General features: G+C 46.6%; 8 protein-coding genes across 8 annotated transcripts; 3 read left to right on the top strand and 5 right to left on the bottom strand.

Moving 5' to 3' along the window:
* Window positions 1-5: 5 nt before the first annotated feature.
* Window positions 6-481, top strand: EDB93DRAFT_1245601 (DAD/Ost2; the record flags this gene model as incomplete). The annotated part of the gene is made up of 3 exons (XM_041452334.1): window positions 6-217; window positions 266-364; window positions 415-481. 3 exons carry the CDS (start codon window positions 6-8, stop codon window positions 479-481), a joined length of 378 nt encoding a protein of 125 aa, XP_041312778.1.
* Window positions 482-657: 176 nt separating this feature from the next.
* On the bottom strand, window positions 658-1,100 carry EDB93DRAFT_1075574 (DUF1748-domain-containing protein; the record flags this gene model as incomplete). The annotated part of the gene is made up of 5 exons (XM_041445172.1): window positions 658-687; window positions 750-787; window positions 840-866; window positions 927-964; window positions 1,015-1,100. 5 exons carry the CDS (start codon window positions 1,098-1,100, stop codon window positions 658-660), a joined length of 219 nt encoding a protein of 72 aa, XP_041312777.1.
* A 1,435-nt stretch (window positions 1,101-2,535) lies between these two features.
* EDB93DRAFT_1075837 (clathrin adaptor mu subunit) lies at window positions 2,536-4,399 on the bottom strand (the record flags this gene model as incomplete). The annotated part of the gene is made up of 10 exons (XM_041445185.1): window positions 2,536-2,701; window positions 2,751-2,821; window positions 2,870-3,045; window positions 3,093-3,253; window positions 3,324-3,458; window positions 3,514-3,618; window positions 3,698-3,849; window positions 3,913-4,025; window positions 4,101-4,306; window positions 4,362-4,399. The coding sequence occupies 10 exons, from the start codon at window positions 4,397-4,399 to the stop codon at window positions 2,536-2,538; spliced, it is 1,323 nt and encodes a 440-aa protein (XP_041312776.1).
* Window positions 4,400-4,846: 447 nt separating this feature from the next.
* On the top strand, window positions 4,847-7,161 carry EDB93DRAFT_1117766 (uncharacterized protein). Its single transcript, XM_041448388.1, has 9 exons — window positions 4,847-5,087; window positions 5,135-5,176; window positions 5,224-5,259; window positions 5,308-5,414; window positions 5,464-5,741; window positions 5,837-6,025; window positions 6,081-6,634; window positions 6,686-6,807; window positions 6,858-7,161. Exons 1-9 carry the CDS (start codon window positions 4,924-4,926, stop codon window positions 6,989-6,991), a joined length of 1,626 nt encoding a protein of 541 aa, XP_041312775.1. The 5' UTR covers window positions 4,847-4,923; the 3' UTR covers window positions 6,992-7,161.
* Window positions 7,162-9,703: 2,542 nt separating this feature from the next.
* EDB93DRAFT_1076146 (uncharacterized protein) lies at window positions 9,704-10,047 on the bottom strand (the record flags this gene model as incomplete). The annotated part of the gene is made up of 2 exons (XM_041445213.1): window positions 9,704-9,856; window positions 9,904-10,047. 2 exons carry the CDS (start codon window positions 10,045-10,047, stop codon window positions 9,704-9,706), a joined length of 297 nt encoding a protein of 98 aa, XP_041312774.1.
* A 54-nt stretch (window positions 10,048-10,101) lies between these two features.
* On the bottom strand, window positions 10,102-10,661 carry EDB93DRAFT_1058951 (uncharacterized protein; the record flags this gene model as incomplete). Its single annotated transcript, XM_041444791.1, has 3 exons — window positions 10,102-10,314; window positions 10,359-10,482; window positions 10,531-10,661. Coding segments are annotated over 3 exons (468 nt in total), but the record flags the coding sequence as incomplete, so codon positions are not given.
* Window positions 10,662-11,278: 617 nt separating this feature from the next.
* EDB93DRAFT_1245596 (uncharacterized protein) lies at window positions 11,279-11,599 on the bottom strand (the record flags this gene model as incomplete). Its single annotated transcript, XM_041452333.1, has 2 exons — window positions 11,279-11,429; window positions 11,481-11,599. 2 exons carry the CDS (start codon window positions 11,597-11,599, stop codon window positions 11,279-11,281), a joined length of 270 nt encoding a protein of 89 aa, XP_041312772.1.
* Window positions 11,600-12,740: 1,141 nt separating this feature from the next.
* On the top strand, window positions 12,741-13,199 carry EDB93DRAFT_1053657 (uncharacterized protein; the record flags this gene model as incomplete). The annotated part of the gene is made up of 1 exon (XM_041444719.1): window positions 12,741-13,199. A coding segment is annotated over one exon (459 nt), but the record flags the coding sequence as incomplete, so codon positions are not given.
* Between the last annotated feature and the right edge of the window lie 913 nt (window positions 13,200-14,112).

Genomic DNA, 14,112 nt, shown 5'->3' with positions numbered 1-14,112 from the left:
TCAACATGGCTGGCCCAAAGTCATCCTCAAAGACCTCACCTGCGTCGTCGGAAACCTATGTGGCAGTTTCAACGTTATGGAAATCATACCTTGATCAGACCCCCAACCGCCTCAAGTTCATCGACGCTTACTTGGCGTTCACTGTGCTTAGCGGAGTACTGCAGTTCGTGTATTGCGTACTTGTCACGAACTATCCTTTCAATGCATTCCTTGCTGGGTGAGTTTACTGGTTAGCGTGTCAGACACGTATTGAGTGTTTTCACAGGTTTGCAAGTTCAGTAGGCCAATTCGTTCTCACTGCATCCCTCCGCGCACAAGTCAACCCCGAAAACAGATCTGAGTTCAAGGAAGTCTCGCCTGAAAGGTATTTGTATCCTTTCTTATGTCTTTCATAGATCCTAATTCTCGGCGCAGAGCATTTGCAGACTTTGCCCTTGGCTCTATTGTGCTGCACTTCTTCGTATTTAATTTCCTCGGATAAACGTGTATAAAATCAGATGGAACTGGTCGCGCAAGCACACGATTCTACTGCAACCCGCTCATTAAGCTCAAGGCTGTAAGCAAATTATGTGTCCGTCGGAATAAAATATTACAAAGCTATGAGTGTGGTCTGTTATCACGGAATGGCAGGAGAAACACATATGGGAATTGGGAAACTCAATGCCTCCTCTCGAAATAACTGGAGCGCTGTTGTACGCGGTTGTCAGTCTCGTCCAGTGAGATAGGATGATAGTATGTCCGCCACGCACCCCGAATACAACGACTGCAAAGTCGAATGCGTATTCACCTAAAGCACATGAGCAAATGAAAGAGTCGATAAGCTGGGACAGTTTACTGACCGACTTCAAGATACGACCGTAGCAGCTCTAGCCGAATACGACGTGTGAATAAGTGTTCTCAGTTCAGGTCACAGAGCTGGGACTCACGACGAATGTCCTTGTTAGGAACTTGAGATAGTGCAGGTCTACAGCGGTATGAGGGTTAGTATCGTGATCAGCAGCATGGTAGACGTACGTAAGGCCTGTTGAACGTCTTATGCCAGCGAGGAATGCACTGATAATGAATGCATCTAAGCCGAGGTGAAACAACCATCCAAACATCTTTGTAGGTTTAAGAGTATAGCAACGCAGACCGTCGCTGAGGATAACTTCGGGAGTGGTGGACAAGACAGACGTGCAATTACTGACGGCCAATATAGTACAGATTCCCACGGATGATGATAAGAGTCCTGCTTTTGCCACGACGGGAATTTTGACCACTAATGGGCGCGTCAAAGGATGTTCATCTCTCGGACTCGCTGCTACTATCAACATTATCATTGACGCGGTTGATGTGTGTCGTTCATCACTCCATAGAGCAGTACACGCTTAATATCTATTAGCCCTCGATGCACACATTTTTGAGTGCCTCGTGATCTGCCGGAGTGTAAAGGTCCTCTCTCGAATGGGAAAATCTATGGTAAATAACTGCAGGGAAACGTAGTCTACAAGACAGCACGGTGTGCGACGTTCTTATCGTGTGATCCTCCTCTTCCTCTATAACGTTTGGGAACGTTTTGAACCCGGGAACACCAGAATCCCCTGAAATAGATGAGTAGGCCTCCCATAATTTGGAACGAAAAGCACACGTTGCAATTGAAGAGCCTCACTCTCACTCGTAGTGATGTATCCACCACTCTGTCGATCTCCAACACCTTGCGGTTACCAGATGCATCAAGGCAGGGCGAAAGTATGCTCACAGACGCCGTGTCACAAATCTGCGGATGACACGAACAAGGTACGCTCGAGATTCGCCAAACGCCAGCCTGTAAAAATCTTGGTTGATTGGTTAGTGGGGATAAGCTTAATTTGAATTAGCCAGCACGTCCTTCACAGCAGGTGACGTCTTGACCTGCTTTTTCTACTCATCTATCTCTCTTACGCCATGTCAATACTTGTTCCTTGTTGAGATCAAAATGAAACAGAGCCCGGGTTAAAGGCACCAGCACAAGAAATCGCAAAGTTCACCAAATCGTCCCGTTCCTTTTATAGACCCATCTGTCAATCAGACCTTTGTGACGAAACGTCAACGTTCGGGACATGCACTTGAACAAGAAGGAACGATTGCCTTCCCATATTTCAAGGTCTGATACACGAGACTGACATGATCACTTGGCCGATTTGAAGGGGTACTTACAAGTGGCTGAGCATCGAACTCTTTTGCGCGGCAGCAATCAATTTCGGGAATATATCGCTAGTATATCGCGTCCTATTTCATAGCTGACCCTCTTGTTTCAGTTGACGAATCAGATAAGGTCTGGCACTGAAAGCAGATTTGACTTACCGAGTATAATTACTCCACAGATTGTGTCAGAGAGCTCTATGTCCGCCTCGATAATGTCATCGAAATGCTAGAGATGTCCATATGCGAACTTACTGCTGTGAACAATGCAACTCATCACAGAAACAATTGCGCCAGCTCTCAGGGGACTCGACAATCTAAGTCTGCACCGTGCAACGATTGGAAATACACAAAATAGCCAGTGTGCTAAGCTGGCTACCATCTCCACTCGATCGACCCTTTACTGCGCATCCGCACTCCCTTGTACATCTTGTACGTCTCGCTTGAGAGCCGTAACTGATCGACCTTGAGCGAGGAGAAGCTGTAAGAGGGTATCTCGAAACCTATTTGGAAAGCGTGTGCTGGACGCGGGGCTTTGATTCTGGGCAACTATAAGCATCACATATTATTGTGAAGGCAACGCTCCCTACTTTGACGTCCATGAACCTCGAAGAATCCAGCTCCCCGAAGACCGCATATTGAGAATCTCCCATCTGAGCGTCTAAAGGGAGTGATTTTTTGTACAGTAAGAAGAACCGGCAAAGCGTACCTTTGTTCTCGAATTAAACGACCATGAACCATCTGCGCTTCCCACAGATCCTACGCTAGAACCTGCACTTGACAGTGTACACTGCGCGCTCGTCGCATCTTCTCCAAGATAGAATTTCAGCTCTAGATTCTCCATCACTTTAATCAAACGCGAGGTCAACGTAAGTGCGAATGTTCCTGCGCAGTGTCAGTTATAACTTCAAAACATCAGCGATCAGTTTTACCGCCGAACTCTCCCATGTCCATATTCGCTTTGAGGGAAAGTGGTATGGGCACGTTACTGATGAGCGTGCCTTGTGGTGGTCTGTACTGATAGTCTGCAAGAATGAATCGCCCCTCAGGAGGTACAAAGGACAAGATGTTGTCGCGTGTCCATTTCTGTAACCTGAAGTCGAGTCACAAATCAGTATTCAGAGATAACGCTACGAAGATCATAGATTCAAAATACCACTCACCGTACACATGGATGAAACGCGCACTCCGTCATCACGTTAGGATTCGTGAATGTCAATGTCAAGTCGGGTGTCCCCGAAAGTTTTGAATTGCTCTCGATTTTGCCGAAAACGTTGCTCACTAACGGCGTGCCATTCCTGTCATTGAACAGTTTTAACAGCAAAGACAGGGTGATATAGACTTCGAGCGTACTTGCCGACGATGCCTCGCATTTCTTCAACAACATCAAAAAGGATCTCGTTATGATTATGCCGAACCCCAGCTTTACGCCATGGTATCGGCGATGTAAAAGCTCCACTGGCACCATTTGAACCGAAAGAACCTATGTTACCGAGTATGTTAATGTAGTTCCCAGCAACTGCAAAACAGATAGGACTAGCCTCCTTGTCTCGCGCTTGGAACTCCTGGAGTAGCTGACACCGAGGCGAGAAGCTTCGAGATTAAGGAAGGTGAGAGTACTATATCGCTCAACAAGTTCGGTGAGGTTGTCAGCGGGTGGCCGGACGAATCAAGCGTTTCCTCGAGAAGCTGTGAGTCCAAGACGCATATTCAATGCAAGTAAATATCAGACAGTGGAAGACGTCCACGAACCTGGTATACAATGTCAAAGTTGTCCTTGAGAGTTGCAACACTGACTGTGCCAAAATAGTCTTGGAGTATTTCAGTGAAGGTGTCGAGAAAGGCGAATGCAATGAGGGGATCCACTGATATAGTATTGTCAGTTGCTACCCAATAAAAACCCAAAAACTCTATTCATGACCGAGCCGCTGAGCACTCACCGTCTCCACTGATGGTCGCAAGGAATCTCATCCCGCCAACCTCGACATGGCAGCACGCACTAGAACACGATAGCTCTCCGACGTATATAACCGGGTCCACGCTACCCTCGCGGGGAGCCTTTGCTAGTGCGTTGTTTAATGCTTCGATGTGCAATAAGGGGTACGCTGCCGGATAAGTGGTGTAACTGGATTGGATGATGGGACGCCTGTATGCGAAACTTGTGATTATGGTAACCAATAAGCAAAGACGGCGAACCATACCCTGTTGGATCTAGGATTATCAGACCGTCGATAGCCATGGGCGATGATATGTAAATGGACTTCCAATAAGTGACCACGACACACACTCGGCCGCATCCAGAAAAGGACACCGATACTTATTATATTCTCAAGTATTAAGTACATAGTATTAAAAGTTCGGAGATCATCTTTTTCAGGCGAGAACTCTGAGAAAGTCAGGCAGATGAACTTGATATGAGCTGGAGCTCGATTTTCTGTTGCTCGGTGATGTGCGACTCGGACCGATGGCAAAGGCGATAAACGACGCTCTCAACCTCGAAGCGAAGTAATAATCCGAACTAGTTCCGAAAGCTAACTCGCGAACGCAGATTCTCGAAAACCGTGCGTGGATTGTGCACTGGGACATGATTGACATTTGAGCGAGGATTGGTGGACTACTTGGGTTTGGTGTCCAATAGCATATTAGTAGTGGTCGTTGTGAATTCAAGGAATGACGTTTTTACTAAAGTGGATTTAGCTTATCATATCTTAAGATAGTCTGCTCACACTCTCTCAGTCCGTTTCTCTCCTGTCCTGTCCCGCCATGTCACACACAACCGCGCTTCATGGCAGCGCACAGGACGATGTCCTCGAGTCTCTCTACAATCAGTTTACTATCGATGATCAGCGTCTCTTCAAGATCACCCAAACATTCCTCTCAGAAATCTCCGATGGTCTATCCAATTATGGTCGGGCCATGGCCATGATGTACGTACCCTCCCTTTACGTCTTGCTCCCATCTGATTGTCAGATAGTCCGACCTTTGTTAAGGGTGTACCAGATGGCTCCGAAACGGGGTATGTCAATCACCCCACATATTGCTGCACCCGACTAAATATCCTAGAACGTTCCTCGCTCTCGATCTTGGTGGGACAAACCTGTGAGTACAAAGTCCTACTATATTTCCACTTGCCTTATGGATTGTCAGTCGCGTTTGCGAGGTCACTCTACTCGGAGACAAGACCTTCTCCCTTCGACAGCAAAAATACAAAGTCTCTGAGACCCTCAAGACTGGTGAGGTGACCACTCTTTTCGGTGAGGCCCTTGTGCTTTCCCTCGCCACTGCTATTCAATATTTTCTCAGACTATCTTGCCGACTCCGTGGATGCTTTCCTCACGGACACCCCCTCTCAAGACTACAACTCTCACGTATCTCACGCCGATGAGGACAGTCCATATGTTCCCCTGGCCCTTACGTTCTCTTTCCCTGTGGAACAATCCGCCCTTGATTCAGGCGTTCTTCTCACCTGGACCAAAGGTTTTTCTGCAAAAAACGCCATTGGAAAGGACGTCGTAAAGCTTCTTCAAGACGCGTTTGATCGGAAACATATTCATGTCAAGTGTGTGGCTCTCGTCAACGACGTCAGTCAATATTCTTTATTCTGTAATTCTTCATCAGATCTATATGTTGATTTCGCACGCGACCGTATATACTGACGAGAGACTTTTCATTACAGACCGTTGGAGCTCTTCTTTCGCGAGCATATACGTCTGGCGGATGCATCCTAGGTGCTATTTTTGGAACAGGGACTAATGGGGCTTATGTCGAGGATGTCTCCAAGATCACGAAATTAGGCCAGAACCCCTCAGTCGCCGCAGGTGGTGAAATGATTGTGAATACTGAGTGGGGCGCTTTCAACAACTCTGTGAATCATCTTCTGCTTTTATCTCATCACTTTGATTACTCATGGCGGACTGCAGCGATCTGCCTTACCAACGACTCCATATGACAACAAGTTGGACCGTGAGTCTATTAACCCACGTTTCCAGGCCTTCGAGAAATTCATTTCGGGGATGTATCTGGGGGAAATCGCCCGAAACGTGATTCTTAGTTTGATCGATGCCGCTCCAAAACCCCTCCTCTTCGGAGGTCAGTCATCGGCTCTACTGAATAAGCAATGGGGATTGGACACTGCAGTTCTCAGCGAGATCGAAGAGGCATGGGAAGGTCTTGGGCAATTCTCTCTGCCAGAACAAGGTTCCCCAGAAGCTCAAAAGGCTGAAAAGTTGCGGCGGATACAAGGAATACTGGCGCACCGGCTAGAGCTGTCCCCTCCCGAAATTTCCCTTGCGGATGCGGACATTGTCAGACAAGTGTGCACTCTGATAGCATCAAGAGCTGCACGCTTGAGTGGAACGGCTATAGCCGCTATATTGGTCCATACCGGGCGAGCACGGTTGTGGGACCACGGGGAGCAAAGTTCTGCTGGGCTGAAGGATCAAGGCAGAAGGATCGGTGTTGGTGTAGATGGAAGGTAGGAGTAGTACCTTTTCTATTCAATTCTTGCTAATCAGGACGTGATAAGCTTGGTCGAATTCTATCCTAACTTCCAATCCAAGCTGCGAGCATCGTTAAGAGCGCTTGTTGGGCCCGAAGTGGAAAGCCGTGTCGACATTGGCATGGCCAAGGATGGGAGCGGTGCGGGTGGTAAGTCTAATTACATCAGCTTTCTGTTCTTCAGTCTAACTGTGTCTCAGCCGCCCTCTGTGCCCTCGTTGCGCAGAAACAGAGTCAAGCTAACCACACAAATGGCGCATACGAGTACGACCACAAAGATATTAAGGTTACGCCGCCTACGGAATTTGAATATATTTCCTCCTTGTCGCGGTGAGAAGCATGGGTGTGCAATTAGAACACATTAGGATGTATAATGCTGGGCAATATTCATTTGTGTATGGAATCGGTTGGAATTGGTTAGACTGTTGTTATTTTGCTAGACGCTTGTACTATGTTTTCGAGTCTAACGTGCATGCATGTTCAAGTTATCAAGTTGTTTCCTGGTGTTGGTTTGCTCATCTGACTACTTGAGATTCAAGAAAGTTCGGACTCGCGTTGTAATGATTAACTGGTTGGATGTAGCCTATTATATCTAATACGCCACTCAAGTACGGCAAGAATGAGATCTGCAACGTCCAGACAGGAAGCAGCTCCTTCGATATGGCATTCATGAAGCCGGAACATCTTGAATGGGCATGATAATGCAGTTCTCGCAAGTGTATTGTTCAACAACACAGATGGATGATCGACACTGATCGATGAAGATCTGGACGGGCAATGGGTTATGTAGGAAAACTATATAATCCGCGCTAGGTCCCGAACATTCGACGACTTCATTGATCTCAGAATGTTTTTCTCGCGACGATCAGCATTGACGAGTTCGGTGCAGTGCACGAATTTCAGGACGAGGGAGCGAGATCGAGACACTTAGTTAAGAGTACAGAAGGACAGGAAAAAATGTGAAACAGCTGTGCACCTGTATTAATGACCATTGGCGTGTGGAGGAGATGCACCAACAGCAAGAAGCGAACTCGCAGTGGAAGAGGTCGCGACTACACAATCGCTGCACATGATGTAGCAGTACTAGTATCGTGGGTGTCGAGGCAGTAGCAGGCTGAATCTGTGATGAGGCCTAAACTTGACCCTGTGATTGGCATTGCTGCTGCTGCATTGGTCGTACATTTTTATTGACGTGTTGAGGAGATGCATAGCAGATAAAAGCATGAGATGAAGCAACAATTGGACGGACAGTGAAAGGGTATATTTTGGACGTGACTGACTAGCATTTGGAGTAGGCCGTATGCACCTAAATAAGATATCAAGGCTACAGTCATTCCGAAAGTTGAGGAACAAATCACGTACATCCATTAGCGACTCTTGAGCTGCAACTTGCGACTGGGAGATTATCGTAGATTTCACTACTAAGAACCGTGAGCATGAAAATCAAACTTTATCTGATGTAAAGCTCATGCATGAGGTTGGTATCGAGATGCCACAAATGTGCTGTTTTATCCCGTGATGCACTCACAAGGAGTTCATTCGGAAGCAAGGAGATGGCACTAGTACTGACGAAACGTCACGGTGTACATTGTCTACAAGATGACCTCAAGCGCTCAAGGACGGCACCTGCCAAGTGGCTGTGTCAAATATGCGGAGATACATCACCAAAACTGTCCAACGTATGTATAACTTTATATACACATGTAAACACTGTAACACACTGTAACGACTGTGCCTAGTATCTATAACAGCGCCTAGAATACATACCAATATACCGAATCGATTTTTATGATATGGTCACAGCCATGTTCCAGATCGCGTGATATACCTGCTGCCATGTTCCAGAACGCTGTATGGCTGCATTGTCTTATATTTAGTTATAACATCAAATCACAATGATATTCCATGATAACCACATATTATTGAGCTATATGAATACATGCGATACAGTGGGATATAATCTAATGTACTAGTGGTAACTGCGTACCGATCGTCTGGACATGAGCACTGAATTTGAAAATGGCGATCAAGAGCATATGCGTGATGTCATTGAAGACTGCAGCGAAAAACGAAGTCTATGAGAGGATGCGAGCAGATGTGTATTAGTCCGTGAATAAAGCATACGAGCAGATGGGTCAGCGTGGTGGTATGAATGTGAATGCAAAGGAAGACGGGAAAATGATGCGGTAGCTAGAACGTGAAGTGAGCGAAGGTCATAAGTATCAAACGGACTACGAGAGTAATGCGACTTACCTTGAACAAATTATTTCCTTGACTTGCGTTTCGAAGCCTTCTTGGGTGGGACAGCAACACCGCTCTTTCTGAGTCGTTTGCGCTTAGTAGGCCGAACCCCCTCCTCCTCCTCCTCCTCTTCCGTCAGAGGACTGTCGTCATCGAAAGTGGCCGCATTGGGTGCGGAAGCTTTCTGCTTGCATGAGTTGACAGGAGGATCGGGGGCAGGGGGTGGTGCAGGTAAGACCATCTCCTCGTGCGAGTTGACAGGAGGATCGGGGGCAGGGGGTGGTGCAGGTAAGACCGTCTCCTCGTGCGAGTTGACAGGAGGAAGTGACGGAGGATTAGCTAGTGCTTGGCCTACAGGAGAATCTGGAGGGGGCAGCCTATCAGGAGTAGAGGACTTGCGATGCGACTCTTGTTGCTTATCGAGTACCGAAGATTGTGTAGACGTCGTGTCCGAGGATCCGGAAGCCCGTGCTGCATGTGCTGCAAGCTGCCGTTCTATGGCGATCATGTCGTCGTCCTCCAAACACTCGACATTTGCAGAGTGACTAGGTCTGGCACCGTTTTCACTGCCAAACAATATCCTGGATCCGTGTTAGATAAGAGAATAGTGTAGAAAATTATTTACTTGTTATAATGTCCTAGCAGGGAGTCGACCCACTCCCCATCTATCCTCCCCCGAATTAAGTTAACTATTCTGGTATAAAAGTCAGTATAATAAAATAAGGCGTCCTGATCTTTCCATTTATCGAGCGAACTGATCGCGAAGCGAGCCTGTACAGTACAGACTAAGTAAGTGAAGTCCATGTCAAAAACAAACACTTACCTGAACCGCAGCATATGCGATATGCTCGGCCTCCACTCCTGCCATTCCATGGAGTTTCGCATTGCAAGCACGTGTGCCATTGGAGACGCCGGCCTTGAGTGCAGATGATGGAGATGTAAATACGTGTTTAGTAACCTGTATATATTAGAGTCGTCCGATATAATTGAATAAAAAAAACGTACTCGCTCCAAAAGATATCCACGAAAAAGCCCTTCAAGTATATCTTTGGAGTCGAAGTCTTCGCCCGCAATGTCGCCTGGATAGAGATAAGCGGGCCACAAGGCAGTGGTTACCTTCAATGACCCGCTATCGAATTTTGTCTTCATCCTGTAGTGCCTACCGTTAATACAACTGATTAAAAAAAATAGAATATACCCATGCGGATCCTTGATGTAGTCAGTCAGATATTTAACCGGACAAAGCATTTTGCCCAGCTGGGCGTGGTTGAATCCCATTTGGGCACGACTCTTGCTGTTGTCAGTGATTGGAGGGCGGACAACGTCTTTGTCGGGGTTTGGGGCTGCGTATGAGCCCATGCGTGACCTGAGGCAACTTGCATCCTCAGAGCGCGTATGATTTATCATATTTTGCATCTGTAAATAGTTAGCTCTGATTAGTACAATTGAAAGTTACGCACCTCGCCGATGAGTTGCGTGAGCTCCTCGCGTTTTTTCCTCCGGCCAATCAGAGTCTCGAGATAAGGAGCGTGTCCCATGACGTATTCGAACGTCCGCTTGTACCACGCACGCGTAAGTTCATCACTAAAAACAATATTAGTGCGCATATATGCGGTCATATACTATACATACCAGTCATCCAGAATCTTCTTCCGAGCAGCCTTGATTTGCTCTTCTTCCGTTTCATCTCCATCCTCAGCGGCTTCTTCCTGCTCTAAAAGTAGACATACCTGGATCATCTGCTTGAGATCGCAGAACATGTCTAGGCCGCGTGGGATCCAGCGTGCAACGTGGATACACTGCTCCCGCGGCGTAAGTAATTTATTACGCGATCTTCTAGAATCTCGTCAATCTGAAATGTAGATGAATAAAAAATCTCTCACCTTTTTGGCTTTTCATTCTTCTTATCGATCATTACAGGGCTATGTCTCCTATATGGTGCAGGTGAGTTCTGATCCGAACAACTGGCAGCATCACTCACCTGGCCTTTTTGGACTTACGTCCGCCCTTGTCAGATGATTTGGACGCGTCCGACGTGTCTCTTCCGCGTTTGCTAGGTACCCGAGGGGGTGGTGTGCTAGGAGGAGTACTGATTCTGGAATCTTCGGAGCTCGTAGATGAAGAGCTAGATCCCGAAGATCCAGATGAGGAAGCGGATGAAATCGAGTCAGAGCATTTGCGCCGAGCCATGGTGTTGGTGAGAGAAAGAGAGATAAGATTGCGCGATATTCAACGCATTATTGATACGTGTTATTGATAACTGTTTGTTTAGATAGATCTATTAATAACATATGAGATTCATATGATGCGACACGCAATACAAAGTAACATTTGAGCAAGGTCTCGTAATATACATGTAGTACACTAAAAAAATGAGATGTTACACGCTCTCCTCATCTGAGGAGTCCAAGTCTGGCGTTTCAGTTCTTGCCTTGACATAATAACTCCATGGCGCAGTGGGATTTGCAGGATTGGGATTGGGGTTCCCAGCGCGCCTGGTGAGAAGGTCGCAAGGAGACGCAACAACTGGCCTTGAGAAAGGTCACTGAGTTAAAATTCCAAATGAAATACTGACAACTTACTGAAATTCTGGATTGATTGCGGCCAGATTTTCATCCTCTGTGTCTTCGGTTTTCATCTCCGCGTCATTCCCACCCTCCTCCACATCTTCAGTTTCCAGCTCCGAGGCACCAGAATCCATCTCAGGTTCCGTGTCAGAATCTGTGACCTGTTGACGTATGCGAAAGACTATTTTCTAATACAATCATTAGATTAGTTTTCAAATGAAAAAAAAAAATACCTTAGGACCCGGAGAATCTAGATTGAGATTAAAGCAGTAAGTATTGTCTAAGGAGACTGCATTCTGGATATCAACGAATATGACATCCCCGAAGACGTTTACCACAGATGTCCAGGCGTCGTCAGGCAGTGACGTTAGACATTGATATTAATGTTGGATAAAGATAGCAACCGACGCAAGACCTTAATACAAACCAACCGGGAGAACCTGACGGAGATTGAATTTGAAAATCAACCATGATTGTATGTTGATCGTATGTAATTTGTTATATTGTTATATATATTATTACTTTCGGTCATATGTCCTATCGTATGCCCTTACTGATCACCGAGGTAAGTCTCAAACTTGGGAAACCCTCGTGCTAACTTCATATGAATATGCATAGGCACCTCTTGCCCGGTGTAATTATCCCAGTGAGGGATTTACATGCTCATGTGGAGCTCCAGCGATTCTCTCTCTTGGGACATGAGGTACGTTCTGTTAATTTTGGATATCTACTAGCTACTCGTATGTTCTTTTTGATTCAAATACACATGGTTCTATATATTCTTGCCTGACTCGTAAGTTTTGAAACATTCCCCGGTCCTGACACCCCATGGCCCGCGATCTCTGCTGTTTAGCGTGTGCTTCAACATTTAGTTCACGCAGACAGCTATCAGCGCATACAAGTCAATGCGCATACAATTTCTCCCTTACTGATCAAATTTTCAGTCGGAAACGCAAGTCGGAGAAGAAGAAGAAGAAGAAAAGAAAAGAAAAGAGAGCACGTCATGACAAGTCTCCCGATCGCATTCCTGAAGAGGTTGTAGTTCCCGATCAGCAAGATATTCAAGATGACATGTATATCGATCAGGAAGACAATGTATGTATTGATTTGATTTATCAAGTGGGATTGTGCTAACTACATGTTTGCTAGATTGAAATGGGGCATGTACCATCTCCCTCACCCCAACCTATCGTCTCGCAGTGCTCTGGACGCAGAATCCGCATGCCCGCTCGCTTCGCAGACTTTCTGCCAGGGTCTGCAACTCACCTTGCCCATATGCCGCTCTCCGACCGTCAGCAACGTGTACATCACAATGATGTCATCACGGATCAACATATGGACCCCCTGCCTCGTACTCCATCCCCACAGCAATCAGAGCATGATGACCCGCCCCTTTTTATTCCCTTTGAGACTGAACCTAACAAAGCAGGGCTCTACCGAATTTACCCTACCCGCCCCAGTGTACACCCCACTGAAAATACCCTTGAAAGTGTTACCGATGCTCCGACACTTGCTGGAGGTGACCGGATTCCCAGCTCCAGTCGGATCACTGAGGGCTTGTCATCTAAGGAGATCAGTCAAGATGATCTCTACACAGCTTTCTCAAACCCCACTTCCGGCCTACTCATGGCCTATCATTACTCCGGGACCGGCCAGCAGTCCGTCGCAGAGCTACAACGACTTACCACTTTCATTGGTGATCCGCTATTCGATCATAGTGATGCTCTCTCATTTTCCCATAAACGGGAATCAAAGAACATTGATTTATATTTGCAGGATAAGTCCAATCCGTTCCGCGAGGAATTTGGCTGGCGCCGATCTGCCGTCAAGATCAGGCTGCCCAAAGAGGGTAAAAAGTGGAATACCGAGACTGAGGCCCCAGAGCTCGAAATCCCCGGAGTCTATCACTGCTCGATCACTGACATCATTGAGTCTGTTTTCCAGGATGACATCACTATGAATTTCAATATGACGCCCTATCGTGAGTTCTGGAAATCTCCGGACGGTCGGGACATTGAGGTCTTCTCGGAGGCCTATTCCAGCGCCGAGATGATGGAGATCTACGCCGAGATCAATGATCTGCCTCGTGAAGCTGGAGATGACCTTGAGCGGGTCGTCGCTTCACTAATGTTCTGGTCCGACGCTACTCATCTGGCGAATTTCGGCGACGCTTCACTATGGCCTTTCTATCTGTATTTTGGCAACCAATCAAAGTACACCCGAGGCAAACCAACCGCCTCCGCATGTCACCATGTCGCATACATTCCTTCAGTAAGTTCTTTATTTATGTCTATGAATACATCTAACTCTAAACCGATCTTCAGTTGCCCAAAGATCTACAAGATCAGTACATGTTTATTTTTGGCGAGCCTTCAACTAGCCAGGTCTTCACGCATTGCAAACGCGAGTTGATGCAGGCTATATGGGATCTACTGCTGGATGACAAGTTTATGCATGCCTATCAGTACGGTATAGTAATAAAATGTAGCGATGGGATCACTCGTAGAGTGTTCCCTAGGTTTTTCACATACTCAGCCGACTATCCCGAGAAGTGAGTACATTAATTCATTCTCGAACACTTATATATTACTAATGCTTCTTAGAGTTATTCTTACAGGCATCAAAAATCTCGGACAATGCGCTTGTC

Source organism: Suillus bovinus, assembly GCF_016758785.1.
Source record: "Suillus bovinus strain UH-Sbo-P2 chromosome Unknown EDB93scaffold_3, whole genome shotgun sequence".
NCBI lineage: Eukaryota > Fungi > Basidiomycota > Agaricomycetes > Boletales > Suillaceae > Suillus > Suillus bovinus.
Note: the sequence above shows the minus strand (reverse complement) of the source record. Positions and strands in the feature narration are given on the sequence as shown.

Bases quoted from the DNA above. Each gene is read 5' to 3' on its own strand.
- EDB93DRAFT_1117766 (XM_041448388.1), top strand. From the start codon at position 4,924: ATGTCACACACAACCGCGCTTCATGGCAGCGCACAGGACGATGTCCTC. The intron at 5,415-5,463 runs GTGAGGCCCTTG...ATATTTTCTCAG, and splicing joins TGAGGTGACCACTCTTTTCG to ACTATCTTGCCGACTCCGTG. The intron at 5,742-5,836 runs GTCAGTCAATAT...TTTTCATTACAG, and splicing joins GTGTGGCTCTCGTCAACGAC to ACCGTTGGAGCTCTTCTTTC.